General features: G+C 43.6%; 1 protein-coding gene across 1 annotated transcript; it reads left to right on the top strand.

Annotated features, from left to right (window-relative positions):
- The first annotated feature begins 14111 nt into the window (after positions 1-14111).
- Positions 14112-21184, top strand: Lyzl4 (lysozyme like 4). Its single transcript, XM_008849447.2, has 4 exons — positions 14112-14360; positions 14469-14618; positions 15739-15817; positions 21115-21184. The coding sequence occupies exons 1-4, from the start codon at positions 14222-14224 to the stop codon at positions 21182-21184; spliced, it is 438 nt and encodes a 145-aa protein (XP_008847669.1). The 5' UTR covers positions 14112-14221.
- Positions 21185-21558: the final 374 nt, after the last annotated feature.

Here is a 21558-nt window from a genome sequence, read left to right as displayed (position 1 = left end):
TTGAGATTCTGTAGTTTCATATAACAGTTCTTAATCAAATTTAGACCCACTCCCCCATCCATGCCTCCCCCATCCCTCCACCAGGCCTCATGTATTCTGCCATAAATGTTAAGTCCTATCCAGTCAAGCATTCGTACCTAGATGTCCTTCGGTGTAAATTCATCTACTGGAGTCGTCAGCCCATCTAGAGATCATATGTAAGTCATACTCTCCATCACCCAGTAGCAATCAGTCTCTAACAGTTCTCAGTGTGGTGCTGCCCATTTCTCTCCTCCCCTCTAGGCCATTGAGTTGATATGGGTCCTGTGCATGATGCCACCATTACCACGTTTACATGAGCAAGCTTCCTGAAAACCTCTGCTTCCCTGTGTTCATGAATCACTCTAGCTCTTACAATTTTCCTACCCCCTCTTCTGCAATGGTCCCTGAGCTGTGGGTGGGTTAGGTTCAATATAGGAGTCCCATCCAAGAATATATACTCTGCACTCTTATTCTTTAAAACTTGGCCGGTTGTGGCCTTCTGTGTGCATCACTCTTTGTCTAAGGAAGCTTTTACTGGTGAGAGTTGGGTGCATTAGTTTTCTCTCTACCCCTTGTTCCAATGTGTTCCATGAACCTTAGTTGTAGAGGTTCAACTGTGTGTAGATGTGCCACCTAGTACTGGACACGTCTCAGATGTATGTTCTCTGTGTCTGACCAGATGTGCAATTCTGCAGTAGCCTCCATCTGTTGCAAAAAGAAGCTTCTTTGATGAGTGGTGTACAGTACGCTTGTCTGTATATATAAGGATCAATATTTAGCATATAGTAAAAAATTTCATTTGTCTAGCGATATGAAAGAGATAGGGCTTTCTCTAGGATCTATGTCTTCTCCTGCCATTTGTATTTGGCTGAGTTTATAGTGCCACCCATGAGTTCATGCCCACTGAGCGGCTTTAAGTCCAATTAGATAGCTGTTGATCATCCCCTAGATAACAGTGCCATTATTACACCAGTAGAGGTAGTTTGCTATGCCAGTCATTATGGTTATCAGGTTTTAGGGCTGGGTTGGACCATTGATTGTTTTGCTCCCTTGACAGTTTGCATGTCATCTTCTAGGATTATGATAGCCAAACAAGTTAGAGGGCTTCCAGGTCAGTTCCTGCTCCATTGCTTCAAGTCCTGTATCTGAATTATAACCTGTCTTCGGCAGCAGGGTCTATCAAAATACCCATGACATTCTTCACAGACCTTGAAAAAAATCATCCTAAAATTTGTATGGAATCACAAAAGACCCTGGATAGTGAAAGCAATCTTGGGCAAAAAGAACAATGCTGGGGGAATCACCATACCAGATCTCAGATTATATTACAGAGCTATAGTCATAAAAACTGCATGGTATGGGTACAAAAAAAGACACATAGATTGATGAAACACAATAGAAGACCCAAACATGAGTGCATGCAATTTCAGCCTCCTGATACTCAATAAAGGTGCCAAGAACACACAATGGAGGAAGGACAGCATCTTCAACAAATGGTTCTGGCAAAACTGGATCCATCTCAACTCCAGATGGATCAAAGACCTCAATATAAAACCTAAAACTTGGAAACTGCTAGAAGGAAACAGATGCAGTACCCTCCCAGATATAGGCATAGGAAAGGACTTTCTAAATTGGATACCAGCTGCTCAGGCACTAAGGTCAACATCAGTAAGTGGGACCTCATTTAATTGCAAAGCTTCTGTACAGCAAAAGAAACCACCAAGGAAGGGAATAGGAAACCCACTGAGTGGGAGAAAATCTTTACCAGCTACACATCTGATAGAGGGTTAATATCCAGAATATACAAAGAACACACACAAAACAACAACAATAACAACAACAAAGAAATAAAATAAGCAACCCAATAGAAAGATGGGTGATAGACCTGGATAGAGAGTTCTCAGAAGGAAAAAATGGCTAAGAAGCACCTTAAAAAGTGCTCAACATCCTTAGTAATTAAAGAAATACAGATAAAAACCACTTTAAGATTCTATCTTGCCCCAGTCAGACTGCCCAAGATTAAGAGAACAAGACTCCAAATGCTGGAGAGGATGTGGAGAAAGAGGAACACTCATTCACTGATGTTGGGAATGCAAACTTGTGCAACTACTATGGAAAGCAGTGTGGAGAACTCTCAAAAAACTAAAAACGAACCTACCATATAATTCAGTTATACCATTCCTTGGCATATACCCAAAGTCCTCATCATACTGTAGAGATACCTGTATATCCATGTTTGTTGCTGCTCTTTTCACAATAGCTAAGAGATGGAAATAACCTAAACGTCCCTCAACTGATGAGTGGATAATGAAAATGTGGTACATTTATACAATGGAGTTCTACTCAGCAGTAAGAAAAGATGAAATTATGAAATTTGCAGATAAATGAATGGAACTAGAGAGTGCTATACTAAGTGAAATAACACAAATGTGGAAAAACAAGTGATGTATGTTCTTCCTCATTTGTGGATTGTAGCACCAATCCCTTATATATGAGTGTATAAATTCTGATGCAAGGCTAGGAGTCAGGAAAATGGAAAGGATACACAGAAATAAAGGAAAAGAAAGAACCTGAAAGGGGGAAAGTCAGGAACAGATGTTACCGGGGGGAGGTGGGGAAAGTGGAAGTGTTTGGCAGAGAGGAGAAGAGGAAGGGACATGCAAGTGGCCATGGGGCGGGGAGGAAGCCAGGAGAGGGGAAATGGTGGGAGGTGGGTGTTATTGGGGGGAGGGTGGGGATAATGGGGGTGCTGGGACTGGGGGAGGAAAAGGGAGGTCAGATGGGAGTAGAGTTGAATGGATCTTGGGAGGTTAGGAAGCCCAGAGGGAAATGTGGTACCCTAAAAACCCCATGAGAAATGTGCATTCAGTGCCTGAACATTAATGCATATGTATTCCTGGGAGCTGCTTGGCAAGAAACACAGTGCCAGGCAGAAGAGACCTCCCTTTGAGTGGTTGTTGAGGGTGGTCCAGGAGACTCCCAAAATAACACAGCCTATTGCCAAACCTCTTACTTATCTTCTAGAACTAGTAGATAAGACCCTACTGAATTTTTATTTTTTAAGAGTACTCCACACTGCTTTTCTTAGGGATTGCACAAGTTTGTTCCTCCTTCCCCACATCCTCTCCAGCATTTGGAATCATTTGTTCTCTTGATCTTAGTCAGTCTGATTGGGGTAATATGAAATCTTAAAGTAGTTTTAATTTGTATTTCCCTCATTACTAACGATGTTGAACACTTTTTAAGATGTTTCTTAGCCATTTTGTTTCTCCTTTTGAGAACCCTCGGTTCAGATTCTTAGCCCATCTTTTAAATGGGTCATTTGTTTCTTTGAGTCTTTGTTTTTTTGGGTTCTTTATATATTCTGGATGTGTCAGATGTGTCACTGGTGAAGATTTTTCTCTCACTCTGTGTGTTTTCTCTTCACTTCCTTGGTTGTTTCTTTTGCTGCACAGAGCTTTTTTGTTTAATGAGGTCCCCCACTTGTTGATTGTTGACCTTAATTTCTGAGCAACTGATGTTTGATTTAGAAAGTACTTTGCTATACCTATATCTTGTAGGTTATTACCATTGTTTTCTTCTAACAGTTTCAGACTTTCAGGTTTCATATTGAGGTCTTTGATTCATTTGGAGTTGACTTTTGTGCAAAGTGTAAGATAAGGGTTCAGTTTCATTCTTCTACAAGTGGTGATCCAGTTTTGCCAGCACCATTTGTTGAAGATGCTGTTTTTCCTCTAGGTGTGTTCTTGGCACCTTTGTCAAATATCAGGTGGCTGAAATTGCATGTACTCAGGTTTGGGTCTTTGATGATGTTCCATTGATCTATGTGTCTATTTTTGTGCTAGTACCATGCTGTTTTTATAACTATAGCTCTGCAGTATACTTTGAGATCTGTTATAGTAATCTCCCCAGCATTACTTTTTGTGCTCAGGGTTGCTTTGGATATCCAGGGTCTTCTGTTCTTCCATATGAATTTTAGGATCCTTTTTTCTAATTCTGTGACAAATGTCATGGGAATTTTGGTTGGGATTTCATTGAATCTATATATTACATTTGTAGGATGGTCATTTTTGCAATACATATTCTTCCAATCCATGAGCATAAGAGGGCCTTCCATCTTCTGATATCTTTCTTAATCTCTTTAATGTCCACCTCTTTGTGTCTTCTTCAATCTCTTTCTTTGGTCAGATTTATCTTATTCCAAGATATATATAAAGTTATTGTGAATGGGAGCATTTCCCTGTACCCTTTCTCCAATTGCTTGTTGTTGGTATATAGAATGGCTACTGATTTTTATAGATTAATTTTGTAACCTGCCCTTTACTGAAGGTATTAATTATTTCTAGGAGTTTTCTGGTGAATTTTTTGGAATCTCTTAGATATAATATATCTGTAAAAAGAAATACTTTTACCTCTTCTTTTCCAATTAGTACTCCTCTAATTTCCTTCTCTTGTCTTATTACTCTAGCAAGAGTTTCAGCACTATATTAAAAAGGAGTGGAGAGAGTGAACATCTCTGTCTGGCTCCTAATTTTAATGGGAATGCTCCCAGTTTTTCTCCATTTAGAATGGTGTTGGCTATGGGTTTGCTGTATATAGCTTTAATTATGTTGAGGTATGTTCCCTCCAATCCAATTCCCCTCTAGGACTTTTAATGTAAATGCATGTTGAATTTTGTCAAGGGCCTCTTCTGTATCTATTGAAATGATCATGTAATTTTTGTCTTTGAGTCCATTTATAATGATTTATGACATTTATTGACTGACATATAGTGAACCATCCCTGCTTCTCTGGGATAAAGCCGACTTGATCATGGTGGATGATCTTTTTGATGTGTGTCTGTATGCGGTTTACAAGTATAAGCCATGTATGATATTTTGTAGATTTATTTAGTGAAGTCTTTTTTTTTTCTTTTTTCTGAGGCAGGGTCTCATGTACTCCAGGCTGACCTTGAACTTGATAGGTAGTTGAAGATGGTCTTAAAGTTCCGATCATCTTGCCTCTACCTCCGAGTGCTAGGATTATTGGTGTGTATCACCATGCCTGGCTTACGCAGTGCTGCTGGGAGTCAAACCCAGAGCTTTGTGCATTCTGGGTAAGCACTTTACCAACTGAGCTCCATCTCTAGCCTTAGTGGAGCCTTATAGACTTAGATTATTCCATCTTAATTTAATGTTTCAGATTCTTAGCTATTTGATAATGTGTTGTTGAGGTGGAATCATGTAGATTGGATGATATCCTTACATTTCATTAAGACACAGTAGTAATGAAGTTAGAGTCTAAAGTCAGACATGGTTTCCAACTTCTGACCCTTTGACTCAATAGATTGGTGACTTACTAGATATTTTATTGAGAATTTTTGCACCTATGTTCTTTAAGGATGTGGGTCTATAGTTTTCTTTGGTTGTATCTTTTACCTGGTTTTGTTATTAGAGTGATATTGGCTTCATAGAAGGAATTTGGGAGTTCTCTGTTTCTATCTTTTTGATAATATATAAATAAATACTAAATAATAATTTAAGAAGTGTTGGTTATAGAACTCTAATTGTCTGGGAGAATTCTGCTATAAATTCATCTGGGCCTGGGCTTTTTTTTTTGGTTGAGAGGTTTTGTATTACTGTTTCAATTTCCTTATATATTATGGGTCTGTTTAAGTTGTTGATCTCTTCTTGGTTTAGCTTTGGTGGTTCCCATGATCTTAGATATTCACCCACTTCTTTTAGGTTTTCAAATTTAGTAGCATGTAGGTTTTTAAAGTATTCCCTTATAATGTTCTGGATCTTTCTGGTGTCTGTTGTGATGTTTCCCCTTTCATCTCTCATTTTGTTAATTTGGAGTTGATTTTTCTTTCTTGTGGTTAACTGGGCTAAGAGTCTGTCTATCTTGTTTATCTTTTCAAAGAACCAGCTCTTGGATTCATTGCTTCTTTGTGTTGTTTTCTTTGTTTCTATTTCATTAATTTCTGCTCTGAGATTTTTGTTATTTCTTCTTGTCTGCTGGGTTTGGGTTTCATTGCCCTTGCCTGTACAGAGTCTTAAACTGCAATGTTAAACCATTTATTTATGCTTTTTCTGATTTTTAAAATGTAGGCACTTAGAGCGATAAACTTCCCTCTTAGGACTGCTTTTAAAGTGTCCCAGAGGTTTTGTTGTATTGTTTTATCCTTTTTGTTTAATTCCAAGAATACTTTTATTTCTTTCTTAATTTCTTCTTTTATTTCTTTGACCCATTCATCATTCAGAAGTGTGTTGTTTAATCTCCATGAGTTTGTATAGTTACTAGGGCTTCTTTTGGTGATTTCAAGCTTTATTGTATTGTGGGCTAATAAAAATGCATGGAAATATTTTTTCTTGTGTATGTTGAGGTTTGTTTTGTGCCCAAGTATGGGGTTAATTTGGGGAAAAGTTCCATGGGGTGCTGGGTCTTCTTCGATGCTTGGGTGGAATATTAGGTAGATGACTGTTAGGTTCATTTGATGTATGGTATCATTTAATTCAGATGTCTCTCTATTGTTTGTCCTGTTGACCTATCTAATGGAGGCAATGGGGTATTGAAGTCCCCTACTATTACTGAGTTGAGGTTAATCTGTGTCTTACAGTCCTGTAGTACTCTTTTTATGAAGTTGGGTGCACCAGAATTTGGTGCATATATGTCCATGATTTTATAATATCTTCTTGGTCAATTGTTCCTTTAATCAGAATGAAGTGACTATCTGTTTTGATTAGTTTTAGTTTGAAGTTTATTTTGTCAGATACTAGAATTGCAGCCCCTGCTTGTTTTTTAGTGCCATTTGCTTGGAATATTTTTTCCATCCCTTCACCTTAAGGTAGTACCCATCCTTGAAGGTGAGTTGGGTTTTTTGCAGACAACAAAAAGATATATTTTGTTTCTTAATCCACTCAACTTCCCTGTGTCTTTTGACTGGGAAGTTCAGACCATTGATATTTAAAGTTATTATCAAGGGATGTGTATTTGTTGCCATCATTTTAATTTGTATTTGTATTCTTGGTCTAACTTTGGTTGCACAATCACACCTTCATTTATTTTTTTTCTGATGCCCCTTGGGTATAGTCTTGCCTTTCGTCAGCTCTTTGTGTTGCTTCAAGGACTCTCTGAAGAGCTCGTTTTGTGGACATTAATTCTTTCAGCCTATTCATGTCCTGGAATATTTCTCTTTCCCCTTCAACTAGAATGGACATTTTTTTCTAGGTACAGAATTCTGGGTTGGCATCTATGGTCATTCAAAACTGGGAACACTTTGGTCCAGACTCTTCTGGCTTTCATAGTTGGCACTGATAAGTCAGCTGTAATTCTGATGGGGTTTCCATTTTATGTGACTTGTTTTTCTTTTGCAGCTTTCAGTATTCTCTATTTGTTCTGTACATTTAGTGATTTTACTGTGATATGTTGTGGGGAGTTTTTTTTCTGGTCCTGTCTGTTTAGTGTTCTATTGCTTCTTGTATTAGTGTGGGGATGTCATTCCTTAATTTGGGGAGCATTTCTTCTACAATCCTTTTGAAGATCTGGTCAGTACCATTAACCTGAGGCTCTTCTCCTTTCTCCATGCTTATGGTGCATAAATTTGGTCTTTTCGTGGTGTCCCTAATTTCCTGCATATTCCATTCTTATTTTTTTTAAATTTTCATAATCTTTGCTTGAGTGGTCCAATTCTTCATCTTTATAGTCCAGTCTTGATATTCTGTTTTCCATTCCATTCCTTCTACTGGTGAGATTTTCTCCTGCCATTTCAAACTAATTTATTGAGTTCCTCACTTCCTTCTTCATTTCAGCCTGAGTTTTCTTCAGTACATCTATCCCTTTTGTGAATTCAGTCAGAAGTTTATCCCTGTCTTCTTTTAGCTCTTTGATTTGTGTTTGCATGTTCTTTAAATTCGTTGAATTCTTTGATCATGTTCATGATTGTTCTTTGAGTCTTGGGTTACCTCTAGAGGGTTCTCATTGTAGAACTCTTCTGTAGGACTGATGGTATTCAGCGAGAACATATTATTTAGGTTTTTCATATTATTAATTTCTTGTTGTGATTTTGGCATGTGTATTTCTTTTGTTGTTTGTGATTCTGTTATGAAATCAAGCTTTCCTTAGTAGAAGTGAAGTCTGATTCTGTTTGCATTATTGATGTTTCTTGATTATTTTCTTATTGGGTATGAAAAGCTGGTTGTTCTAGGCTTCAGGTTCTTTCTTTTGAGTTTCTATTGTAGGGACCAAATGACTCTAGTCCAGCTACTCAGGAGCTCCCACAGATGCCCAAGTCAGGCACCATCAAATACTCTCAGGCTTCCTCCTACTCTGGACCTCTACTAGCCAGCAGGCACAGCACAATTTGGGAAGTTTGCTAGATTGAGACTGGATTCAGGTGCTCTTAGAGAGTCTGCGGGGGCCTGGACCCCTACTATAAAAAAAGCCTAGCCCTGCAGCAATGGGAGGAGCTTCATATGGTCCCAAGGTAAAGGGATGGGCAAGGTGTGATTGGGGAAGCTCAGCACCATGAGAGGCTGGATTTCACAACAACCCATTTAAGAGAGGAGGAATAGCCTTCCTTAAGCTACACATCCAGTTAATGGCATTGGTGACATTGGTCGAATCAAATGCATCCATGCTCCAGGGATCAGGAAGTTATTTTGGTAAAGGGTAGAATTATAAACACTTCAGGTATTGAAGACCTTTCTAACCCTGTTTCAACATTGCCATTACAACCCAAAGCAGCAATTAGGCAATATGCAAATAATCAGGAGGCTGGAGTCCAACAAAAATGTTTCTAATAACAATTGCCTGGGTCATGAGCTTTGTCGCCAATCCCTGTTCTCAACTAGTAATGATAACAGCAGCCTGCATCCTGCTTCCTGGTACGCCCCAGTCATCCCCTGTCCTCGCCCCAGCAGGTGCACTGGCTTGTCCACAGGAAAAAGTATGCACAAGAGCCGGGTGTGGTGGCACATGCTTTTAGTCCCGGCACTCGGGAGGCAGAGGCAGGCAGATCTCTGTGAGATCAGGGCCAGCCTGGTGTACATAGCACATTCCAGGCCAGCTGTGGCTATAGGGAGACCATGTCTCAAAGCAAAACAAAACAAAGTCTGCATAAATAGCAATGGAACACAGAGGAGGCAGAGGTTTTGGAAGCCAGGCCAACCTGAGCACCTCTGAGAGCTCTTGAGAGATGTGGTCACTTGATCACTTGACTAGAGGGTTTTGGTTTTTTTGAGGTATGATAACTCAAGATTATCCTCAAAAGCTATTAAGCAATTCACAAGGTTGCACAATGTTCTCTGGTGTGAGGATCACTGTGAGGCTTGGCCAATGCAAGCTGTGGGGTTAAAGGCAGTCTGACGTTCCTCAGTGCCATTCTGTCAGGGTAGCTGAGTGTAAAGCTTAGGTAGGTGACCAGTCACCCCAGCCACATACAAGTTGGTCACTCCAGCTTAAGGTAAAATCAAAGTTAAGTTGAGTACTTTGATAACACAAGTTATCAAAAAGTATTTTGCTAAAGGAGTAAGTTTTCAATAGAATAAGTTTTCAATATCTTGGAAACCTAGAAGGGCACTTTAGGAAACAGTGGTTGACCTCTTTTTGCTCCACTTTAAAACTATGAAACTCAAAGTGGAACTTAGCACAGTACAGTTCACACACACACAAGCTTACACAGTGCTGCGGTGGTAACTCTTAAGGAGAGAACAGTGCTGGCAGCTGCTGAGCAAAGATGGATTCATGGGTCCAGGAAGCAGTCTTCATTTGTGATCTTCCACTTTCTCATTTTAAATCAATCAAGTGCTTTCCGGTCTTGACTGGGCTGAACAGAAGCACTGCCATGTTCCAGAAAGCCTCAATTATCCCCATTCACCTTACCTTTTAGAAGGACCCCAACAACAATCCAGTTTGATATTTTAATGTCTCAGGTGAAGGTGCCCAGGCACAAGGAGGGGCCATCCTTGATCCCGGGCCTTGTGAGTAGGAGACCTAACTCAAAGCTTCTCTTGCTGGCCCACTGACGGGAGTTCAGTGGAAAGCTGTGGTTGGCAGAGCACAGCTGCTAAAGGTGTCCCCAATAGAACTCTTGGGACACTTGAATGTGTTACTGGCAAAAGGGACTTTCAGCTATGATTAAAGCCAAGGACTCTGAGATGAAGAGATTGCCCCAAAGTCTGGGAAGGTCAGTCCGGAGGAAAAGAAGGCAGAAGGAATGAGGCCCGGGTATGGAGACAGAAGCAGGAGATAGTCACAATAGGAGAGCATTTGGACTCACCCTTGCTGGCTTTGAGAACGAGGAAGGGAAACAGAGCCAAGAAGTGCAGCCAACCCCCAGAAGCTGGGCTGGCCCTCAGCTGACAGCCAGCGAGGAAAATGGGGACCTCAGCTCTCTGATCACAAACACTGTATTCTGCCACACCCCGGATGAACAAGGGAATGGACTTTACCCTACTGACCCCTCCAGAAAAGAGCCTGGTCCTGACAATACGTCTTTCTTAGTCTTCCCAGATCTATGTCAGACCTCTGATGTCCAGAGCTTTAGGATCTTATTTTTAAGATCTTATTATTGCTTCATACTCTAACATGGCATAGCAGCATTGTAAAGCTAACACAGATTTGATGATGACAGATTCCTCCCACTATCAGAACATTCTGGTTCATAGCAACTGATGTCATAGAGAAGATTCTAGAAGAGTCGCTCACGGAGAAGGATCAATGGTGCAGAGACACTTGGGTGATGGCAAATGAGTTTCTAAGGAAGTGGCATCTGAGAAACCCCAGGGGACCCAGTGTGGGCAGAGCACCTGTCAGGCTGCTGTGTGGTTGCTCTTTCCTGACCTCCCAGAAGGCCCTTGGAGCCCTTGGGCACCCTGCTGGTATGTAGGCCTATGGTGGGGCAGGGGCAGGCAGGAGGGCACTTGCCAGCCAAGTCCTTTGCTCATCTGGAGATGTATTGCAGAAGGGTAGGTTTGCTCATTCTTTCAACAAAAACTCATTAAGAACCAGGTGTATACTAGGCTCTAAGCCTCCAGGATAAGACAAAAACCAGCAGACAAGGTTTCTACAGTCCATGTGTGAGACTGTAAGCAAGAGAACAGACAGACCCAGTGATTGATGTTAAGGCATATTACAGAGAGAACCAAAGCCACCTTCCATGATGGACCAGTGACTGTTGGAGGAGGACTGCTCTAGGTGGAAAGAACAGCTGGTGCAAAGGGGCTGTGGTGGGAATGAGAGGCGTGGTCAGAGAAAAGTGTGCAAGGTGCTTTGGAATGAAGGTAAAGGTTCTGAAGTCAGATCACAGAGGTGCTCAGGGGCCAGGTCAGGAAGGTACCTATGTCCAGCCACAGGAATTGGCATCCTATTGAGAGTGCAAGGGGATCCACTGGAGGTGATGCATATTTTTATAAAGGCCTTGTGAGTCGCTGTTTGGAGAATGGGCTTGGGAACAAAGGAGCAGCAGTGGAGGAGTAGAGTTAGTGGTGATCTGCTGGGCCAGGACAATGGCAGACAGGGCCAGAGAAGAGGAGTGTTTAGAACAGTGGTATGCTACTGTTGAGTTGACTGCTGGAGGAAGGGGAAGGGAGAGGACTCAACTTGTCTCTTACAAGCTCAGATGGGGCACAGCCTCGGAAATCAGATGTTGCCTGAAATACTGTTTGCTTGGCTGGGAAGTGTCAACACAGGATTTCTCCACGTGCTTAGAAATTCAGTTATTATGAGGATGCAGGGTACAGCCAGGGCTCAGAACAAGACTTTCCCCAGAGCATGCAGTGCTTGCTGTATTAACTCATTTGCTTATCTGGATTACCCCAGGAGTATTTTCTTCTCTGTGACAGCTGAGGAGACCGAAGAACAGGGAGGCAGGATAACTTAGCTATAAGGTTACTTCTAGGGTCACTGACATCTCAACTCTTGAGGGGCAAAGCAAGGAATTGGATCCAGACTGAGTTCCAAGGCTGAGCTGGTAATCAGTAGGCATTCTGACATGGTTCTGTTTGGGATAGTGGTCAGTGTGCACCTAGCCACAGGGCTCCTGGGTTTAAACAGATGGCTACAAGTACAATTCCTCCAGTTCATGAAGACACTTGTTTGCAACCTGTGCCTCTGTTAAAACTTTCATCTAGGTCATAAGTTTTCAACAGGGAGCAATTCTGTTACAACTGAGGGGTGAGGGGAGCTACAGATGCCTAGAGGCCAAGCAGATTGGCTGTTGAGACCAAATCTTGACAAGAGGCAACTTAAAGAAGGAAGGCTTTGTTGTGGCTCCCAGTGTGAGATACAGTCCAGCATGGGGTCAGGACTGTGAGGTGGCTGGTCACATTGTATCTACTAGGAAACAGCCAACAGGAAGTGGGGCTGGGCTATGAAACCTCTCCTTTTCTTCTTTCTCCTCTTCCTCCTCTTTCTCTTTTTCATCCTCCTTCCCCTCCTCCTCGCCTTCTTCCACTTTCTTCTATGAGGCATCACCTCCTAAAGGTTCTACAACTTTCAAAAATGGAATCACCAGCTGGGGACCAAGGGTTCAAATCCATGAGCCCATAGGACCATTTCACCCCCAAAACCACACCACCAGATATGTGCCAGAAAAATTCCAATGCATAGAATAATCCCCCAAACAGAGAATTTTCTAACCCAAGCCATGGCTGAGAGCCCCTGGTGGAGGTGAACATCACCTGGAGAAGATGTATACATGAAGGAATGGTGACACTCAGCAGCATGTGGGTGACTGTCCACTGGTCTACTTTGACAGTGTGGGGTGCACCATGAAGAATTGGGTCCTGCTTTCTAATTGAATCTTCCATTCGGAGGGATGGGACAGAGACTAAAACAGGATTCACTTTATTGGGGTCAGGGAAGACACTCTGCAGGTAACAAGGGCTGGGCAGGGGAAGAGGGCTCTCACACAGGATCCGTCAGCATTCAAGGAGTTGCATTAGGGATGGAGGCCAGAAGGCCGAGCACCATTTGGGTGAGCCAGAAATGGTGGGACTCTGTGGATGGAGAAGGTCTGGGTATGAGGGCACCAAGATAAGACACTAGGTACATGGCATAGGGAAAGCGGCATTTGTAGCTGGGGAGAGGCCAGGACATGGTACACTGAGCATTCCTAGTGACTGACCTGATTCTTCTTCATGGAGGCTGGGTAGGGTAAAGCCAGGTTATAGAGGAGTTGGGAAACCGAGTGTGGGGTGTGGTCTTGCTATGGCAAGGAATGGGAACCAGCAGTGTACTTGAAGTAACATTTTGTACATATTTCAAAGACATTTCTCAGTTGTGGTAGAAAATATCAGCATGGGCCTAGGCAAGCGGAGACCAAAATGTCAGGCTGTGGCTTACTTGTGGTACAGGTGACAGGTGTAGGTGGCACAGCAAAAGTTGAGAAGGGTGAGGTCAAGAGCCAGTTCTCTGAGGGACTTCCCCCACCATCATAGTCTAGGAAGTAGAGGCAGTACTAGGCCAGTGATTTGTCTGCTACGAGTGTCTGCTATGCAGACAGCCTGGGAAAAGGTCAGTAGAGGTTGGTTAACAGAAAACCTGCATACAAGACTGTGTAATAGAGTAGATGGCAAGTTGGGACACACCCTAGGCTGAATGGCAGTGATGGAACCAATTCAACACAGCAGGCATGGTCATACTCAATGATGTACCCATGATGAGTCTCCCTCCTCCTGCTCCTCCTGCTTTTCCTCTTCCTCCTAATTGTCCTCTTCTTCCTCCTCCTCCTCGCCCTTCCCTTTCTTCCTCTTCCTCACATTCCTCCCCTGCTTCTGTTTCTTCCTCCAAAAGTATTTAATGAAACGAATTTTACTTTTTTATTTTTTATTTAGAGAGAAGAAAGGACTTGAGTGTCTATATCTATTGTTAGAACGAAATGACAGAGATAGAATCCCAGAAGCCACCAAGTTTTCTGGGTGGGGCATTGGACTGTAAGAGTGCTATTTCCATAGAGAATAGAAGGTCTGGGTGAGGTGGAACCTCAGATTTTCAGGGACACAGGGCTGAGAATTAGGACGAGATTCTTTCATGTTGGGGAGGCTGGTGATGCCCCGGGGGTTTTTGTTTTTTTGTTTTGTTTTGAACACCCTGAATCTCCCTTCCTCCAGTCCTCTTTTCTCTGGGAGGTTCAGTGTCCTCATGACCTTGACAGGAGCTGCCTTAAACTCTGTTCATTCACCTGGCATCTACAGCCCTGAGCTATCAGAGCCCCGAGAAGATGCAGGTGCGCATTGTGCTTGCTCTCATCAGCTACTTGCTGGCTCCGAATGGTGCTGCCATCTTGGGGCGCTGTGTAGTGGCTAAGAAACTCTACGATGGAGGCCTGGATTATTTTGAGGGTTACAGCCTTGAAAACTGTGAGTAGGGCCTTCAGTCCCTCCCTCCTCACTTCCTTGCTCTCCTTCCTTTGCCCGCCCACCTCCAGCGCCCCCCCCCCCACTCTACACACCTGCTTCACCATCTAGGGGTGTGCCTGGCTTATTTTGAGAGCAAGTTCAATCCCTCGGCTGTCTACGAGAATTCACAAAGTGGTTACACTGGCTACGGCCTCTTTCAGATCCGAGACAGCGAATGGTGTGACCATGGTAAGACCATCTGCAGTGTGTCCTGCTCTGGTGAGTCCCCTCCTCGCAATCCATGGTGGGGCTAGTGGCTGCAGAGCCTCACTCTGTGCCAGAGCTTATGAGTTTGGAGGGAGCAAGAGGAGGGAGGGAAAGTGAGCTGTATCCAAAGCTGGTTCCCAGGCGGCAGAGTGCTGCCCTGACAGAGAGACAGTGAGAAAGGACAGTGGCATGCTGGTCTGGGAGGGAGGAGATATAAGGACCAAGTTTGAGTGTGCCCAGAAGGTGATGGGATGTTGGGAGTGTGCGTCCCAGGGCACTAACCCGAGAGTGGGAAGAAAGGATTCTGTCTGGACTTATCTTACGTAACCATGCTTGGTCACCAGTTCCCCAAGGGGACCCCATACTGTCACCGTGACAATCAGGAGTCATCACAGGGAGGAGAAGGTAGCTGGGAAATGCAAAGGGAGCTGCCCTTCCTAAGGAGGCCTAAGAACCTCTGGTCAAGAGGAGGCAGCTGACCAGGATCTACTTATTCCATGAGCATTTATTAGAAACCTACTGAGTGCCAGCTTCAAGAAGCTACCATTTTAGCACCTACCAACTGCCAGGTGTCCTCCTAAGTCCTCTACACATGTCAGTTCTTCTAACATTCACAGTAACCTCTGGGAGGTGGGTACTGTCTTACTCTCATTCTATGAATGAGCAAACTGAGGCCCAGAGAGAGCCACACCAAAGGCCACACAGCTGGTGAACGGTGGAACTGGAGGCAGACCCAAATGGGGTAGCTCCTAAGTCAGTGCTGCACTAAGAGGCCAGGCCAGGTTTCCCTGATACCTGAGGTGTCTCTGTAGCATCTTTTATCATGACTGGTGAGAAATGGTCCAATCCCTTCACCTTCTAAGCTGCGTTCCAGGACCAATTGTGGGAAGCCCCCTCACAAAGCAGTGATCCCTGCAGTTTTACTGGAAGGCTTAGACTTCATAACCTGTCCACTGTGCCACCAGGGATCAAACTTGGGAGCCACAGGTTCTGCACCACTGTTCACCCATCTGGGTCTCCTGCCCTTGACCTGTCTTGAGTGGCGGGCTGTGGGGGAAAACAATTGCAGTGCATGGTAGAAAGACATGCCCAGGGGATTGCACAGCATCCTTCCACCCCATTCCCTCCACAGCTCTACTGAATCCAAATCTAAAGGATACGATTGAATGTGTCAAGAAAATTGTGAAAGGAAAACAAGGGCTGGGAGCATGGTAAGTGACATGTCCTATCAGCTTGTGCTGGATGCTGATTGGGTGTTAAGCATGAAAGAAACTGTCCTAGTTACTTTTCTCGCTGTGACCAATTACCTGAACAAAACAGCTTAAAACAGGGAGACAACATTTTTTGGCTCACGATTTTCACGGCAGCAGGAGTGTGAGGTAACCGGTTATATGGTGTTCACAGTCAGGAAGCAGAGAGAGAGATGAATGCTGGAGCTAAGCTCACTTTCTCCTTTTGATCAGCCCAGGACCCCAGCCTGTTTGATGGCGCTGCCCACATTCGGGGTGGGTCATCCCTGCTCAGTTAGACCTCTCTAGAGACACTAAGAGGTATGTTTTTTAGGTGATTCTAGGTCCTGTCAAGTTGGCAATGAAGATTCATCATCATAACTCATAATAGTTTTCCTGTATCATCATGTTTGTGTGTGTGTGTGTATACGCACACGTACATGTGAGTGTGTGTGTGCAGGTCAGGTTGATGTTGGGTATCTTCCTCAGCTGCTCTCTGCCCTAGTTTCTTGAGATTGGGTTTCTCATTCAGCCCAAAGAGGACTCAGACTGGCTGGCTGGAGTCCCAGAGAGCCTCTTGCCTTTGCCTCTGCCTCCCCAGTGCTGGAATTGGATGTGCGCACCACTGCACTGGTTTTTTACATGGTTTCTGGGACTTGAACACAGGTGCTCATGCTTGTGTTGCAAGCACTTTCTGACTTAGCCTGTCTCAGGGTCAGATCCTTTTGTTGTTATATAAATATTTTTGTGTCTGCTAAGATTTTGAGATTTTTATTTTGCTTGCTTCTGTTTCTCTAGCTTTAGCTCTGTCTGGCACCATTGTGTGACTTTTTTCTGGGCAGACGTAAACACATGTCTTCTCACCCCAGATAGGGAGCCAACAACATACCAAAGTAACAATTCTATCCAAGTTCAATTTGGCAAGCCAGTGAGTTTATTGGGGTTGATTACAGGAGTATGAACAAGGGGTTACTTACAGGAGCATGGACAACTCAAAGGCAACTGCACCATCAAAAAGTCCACCCCAACTTGAGTACGGACGCCTGAAAACTGAAGCCCCGGAGCTCTGTGTGACTTGCAGGCCTCTGGACAGGCTGGAGAGTCTCCTCTCCCCAGAAATTGCTTACCATTTCTCTAACTTGGGGAAGGACTGGCCTTGTGACTATTGTAAGTTTCAGGGATTTCTGAGACTTGTGCATAGTTTACTTCCTGAGTCTTAACTAACCTCTCTCCAGGACAGAAATGGTCCATTCAGAAGGTTCTATTACACAGCCCCCACACAACAGATACCTACTAAATATTCACTGAAAACCTAACTGCCCCAAATCCGCTATAACATTTAATTTTAAATTTGTGTATCATTTTGGTCATTGTTGCTGTTCTTTCAAAGAATTCTGCCACAAACATTGGGCTTTGTAGAGCTTTCATGGTTTTTAAAGTGTCTCAGGGAATTTCCTGCAGGGTACTTGCTAGGATTATTTCGTGTGTTTAAAAACTAGAGGGGGCGGGGTGGAGAGATGGTTCAGCAGTTAAAAGCACTGGCTGCTCTAACAGGGGATCTTGTTCAGTTCCCAGCATCCACATGGAACTGACAACAGTCTGCAACTACAGTTCCAGGGGATCCAGTGCCCTCTTCTCACCTCTGTGGGCTTTGCATGCACATGGTGCACTTACACACATGTGGGCAAAACACTCATACAATTATTTTTTAAAAATAAATTTTTTAAAAAGCAGGAGATAAACTGCAGTAGTATATGCCTACAACCCAATATTGAAGAAGTAGAGGGAGCAGAATCATGAGTTCAAGCTCAACCTCAGCAACACAGTCAGTTTGTCAGCCCTGGCTATATGAGATCCCACTTTTAAAAATGAATAAAAGCTGGAGAGCTATGATGAATGGTCGGTCATTCACATGTTGTCACACTTTACCAGGGCCTTGCTCCTCCCTTGCTGAGCAGCTCAGAAAACTACATCCTCTTGCATGGTTTTGGGAAATGGCAAAGTCTAAGATGAGACTCTTCTGTTTGGCTTGTTTAAATCACGTAAAAAAAAAGTCAGCATCTTTTCATATGTGTTTGGTTATTTTTCTATAAGCTGCTATTCATAATTTTAGAACACTTTTTCTATTGAGTGGTATAATAGTTTTACATTTCTTACTGTTTGTGACCAAATCTCTGGCAAGAAGCAACTTAAGGGAAGAAAAACTTATTCTGGCTCATGGTTTTTAAATTTTTAAATTTTAAAAATTTTTTATTTTATATGTGTGAGAGTTTTATCTGCATGTATGTAAGTACACCACATGTATGTCTGTTGTCCTTGAAGGCCAGAAGAGGGCAACAGATTCCCTGGAACTGGAGTTACAAATGGTTGTTAGCTGCCAAGTGGGTGCTGGAAACTGAACCTGGGTCCTCTGTAAGAGCATCCAGTGCTCTTAACCTCTATGCCATCTCTCCAGTCCCCCCTGGCTTTTGTTTAGAGAGCAGTCCATCATAGTGGGGGGGGTAGAGCAGTTGGAGGGTCAGGCTGCTTACTCATATCTGCAGATTAGGAGACTGAGAAGGCAGGCAGATGCAGGTGCTCAGCTGACTTGTTCCTTTCTCCACCTTGTTCTGGACACCAGCCTTTGGGATGGTGCTCCCCGTATTCTAGGCAGGTCTTACTGCCCTTAATTAAACTTCTCTCAAAGCACCCTCACAGGCACTTTTAGGTGTGTCTCCTAAATGATTCTAAATTCAGTCAAGTTGACAATCCAGGCTATCCTTCACAGACTGGCAGTGTTTTCTTTTCTTGTTGATTGTAATGCATCTTTCATAAACTAGGATTATTAGATCTTTGTCATATTTGTTTGAGTTACTTTTTGCGGTTTTCATTTGTGTTTTGACTGCATTTATTTTTCATCTTAGATGAGATGTATTGTTTCACAAAATAAAATCTCCCACCCCCCTTTTTGTGGCCTCTGGCCCATATGAAATCTCTTGCTCAGAAAGGTCTTTAAGAGTCAGGGAGATGCTCACTTGGCAAAGTATCTGCCTTGAAAGCACAAAGATTGTGTTTGATGCTCAGAGCCCATGTAAATAAAATTGTGCATGGTGGCATGTGATTATAATCCCAGAATGGGGGAGGAGACAGGTGGATCCCAGGGCTCACTGGCCAGCCAGCCTAGCCTAATTGGTGAGCTCCAGACCAATGAGAGACCCTGTCTCCAAAACAAATTGGACAGCACCTGAGGAACACCTGAAGTTATTCTTTGATTTCCACATACACATACACACATGTGCATGCATACCCACACATATGTGCTCCTGCACATAGCTGAACATACACACATGCACACGTATAACATGAATGGAAGGTCTTTCATATTCTAGGCTTGTAAAAAACTTGAGTCCTGTTTTCCTCTACATCAGAACACAGCTGACAAAAAATAATACTAGATATATTCAATTAAATTCAGTACTAGATATGTTCAATTAAAAAATAGAAGTTTATGATTTTTGTTTTAAGTGCTTAAAATTAGGACTCCTTTGTAATTTATTGGTTCAAAAAGTGAGGCAGGTGCCGCAGACCTTCATTTTAAACTCTGTGCTCCTTATTCTTTATCACAAATTCACTAATCTGGTCACTTTGAATGGTGGAAATCTCATTAATGCTAGCCGACTTCTGAGGGCTTGAAATGCCTTTCCTATACAGTCTGGACTCTGCTTAGTTGGTGAGCATGGCTGGCCCTCTGGGGTGAACACTAATGAGCTCAAGTTGTTTTTGTTGTATGGCACTATGGAACGATGTGCTGGGCCAGGCTGATCAAGGCAGCCTTGTTACTCAGCCTCCTGTAAGGCAGGTTCTCAGTAAGCTGACAGGCAATCAGGCATCTTCTGTAGCTCAGACTGAGCCACTCTGCTGGGCAGGATGGTAGGAAAAGAGAGAAGACAAGAATTCCACCGTCCTGGGGAGCTCCTTCCCTCCTATCTGTCCCCGGACTATGAAGAGCTGTGGTATTCCTAGAAATGTGGATGTGTGTACATTCTGTCCTGCTCTGTAGCTCTGAGGGGTAGGGGACAATTGCCCATCAAGCTGGATAGTTTCAGTTGTCACCTTGAAACACCCCGGAAGAGGGACTCTGAATTGGGGAATTTCCTCTATCTGATTAGTCTGTGGGCCGGCTTCCTGACTATTGCATGGTGTGGGAGGGCCCAGCCTACTGTGGTGGTGCCACCTCTGGGCTAGTCCGGAGTTGTATGAGAAGAAAGCAGGCTGAGCACAGCCCAGAGAAGCAAGCCAGTAAATAGCATTCCTCCACGGTCTGTGCTTTAGCCCTGTCTCTATGTTGCTCTTGAGTTCCTGCCTTGGCTTGCCTTGGAACTTAGAAGCCAAATAAACACTTTCCTCCCCAAGTTGTTTTTGGTCAGAGTGTTGTTTTTTTTTTAATTTTTATTTATATGTGTATGCATGTATTGCCTGCATGTAGGTAAGTGCACCCGTGTAGTGCAATGCCCATGGAGGTCAGAAGAGGCTGTTGGATCCCCTGGGACTGGAGTTACGGACAGTTGTTAGCTGCCACGTGGGTGCTGGAATTCAAACCCCGGTCTTCTTCAAGAACAACCAGTGTTTTTAACTACTGAGCCATCTCTTCAGCCCCTTGGTCAGAATGTTTTAGCACAGCAATAGAAAGTAATCAGGACTCTTACTATGAGCTGCCACTCCCCATGCCCCATCCTGAGGACCTAGGATGGAATCTGCCAGGCTGAGGAACAGGACATTCCTTCACTATCTTGGGGTGAAGGGCAAAGTAGGGTCCTGAGGGATTAGGGTCATATGCCCAGGTCACAAGAGCACATGGTTCTGTGAGCTTGTTTACATTATAAACAGCAGCTTTTTGGTGCAAAGTAAAAATCATTAGTCCAGATTCTGTCCATATTTTAAAAGTCATTTCTACAACTCAGTCCAGCTGCCTAAGAAGGGCTGAAGAGTCAGAAGAAATTTTAGATGCTGCAGGATGAAGCAGGTGCATGGACAGGTGGAAGGAGCCCTGGGCAAGTTACAGAACTCCCAAGTGATCAATACTTTGCAGAGCTGGGGAGAATCTCACAGTTCTTAGCTCTGGGGCAGGCACATCATGGAGGGATGCACCTGCATTCACATTGGTGTGAGTACCAAGAAGCAGGAAAGTCTACAAAAATGTGTCAACAGCAGGGGGAAGACTCAGAAGCTCAGGAAAGGTGCTACCCCAAGCTCTGTAAGATGCCCCCTCCTGATCATTCTCTCTGGTCTTCCCTCTGCAGGCCCACCTGGTCCAGAAACTGCCAGCTGTCTGACACTCTGGGTCGGTGGCTGGACGGCTGCAAACTGTAGCCACCTGGGCGACCCATCCACATTCTCCAGCTGTGTCTTGGGACTGAGGATGCTTTTTTTTGCTGCTTTGCTCACAGCTACGTTACCTCATAGCTTGACAGATCCAGATGGAAAAGGACACAAGTCCACTGCATCTAGGAATGTAAAATGCAAAATAAACCAAGCTAGTTACTCAACCTGGGCCAGGGGGGTCTCTGCCTGTTATTATATGATGAGCCCTATGGCCATCCCTGTTATTTACCATTTTTGTGGCATCATTATTGATTCTCAAAGGGAGGCTGTGAAGACAGGAATGTCGATATTCAATGGGGAAAGGAAGAAAAGATACAGTAGAAGCTGAGAGACATCACGGACAGAGAGAAGAGGCGGGGTAG

This window comes from Nannospalax galili, unplaced genomic scaffold, assembly GCF_000622305.1.
Source record: "Nannospalax galili isolate Female #2095 unplaced genomic scaffold, S.galili_v1.0 scaffold443, whole genome shotgun sequence".
Classification (NCBI taxonomy): Eukaryota; Metazoa; Chordata; class Mammalia; order Rodentia; family Spalacidae; genus Nannospalax; species Nannospalax galili.
Note: the sequence above shows the minus strand (reverse complement) of the source record. Positions and strands in the feature narration are given on the sequence as shown.

What these genes read in the sequence shown, in the direction of transcription:
- Lyzl4 (XM_008849447.2), top strand. Translation starts at nt 14,222, where the DNA reads ATGCAGGTGCGCATTGTGCTTGCTCTCATCAGCTACTTGCTGGCTCCG. An exon ending in GGGTTACAGCCTTGAAAACT is followed by an intron (nt 14,361 to 14,468) that starts GTGAGTAGGGCC and finishes TTCACCATCTAG; the next exon opens with GGGTGTGCCTGGCTTATTTT. An exon ending in CTGCAGTGTGTCCTGCTCTG is followed by an intron (nt 14,619 to 15,738) that starts GTGAGTCCCCTC and finishes TTCCCTCCACAG; the next exon opens with CTCTACTGAATCCAAATCTA.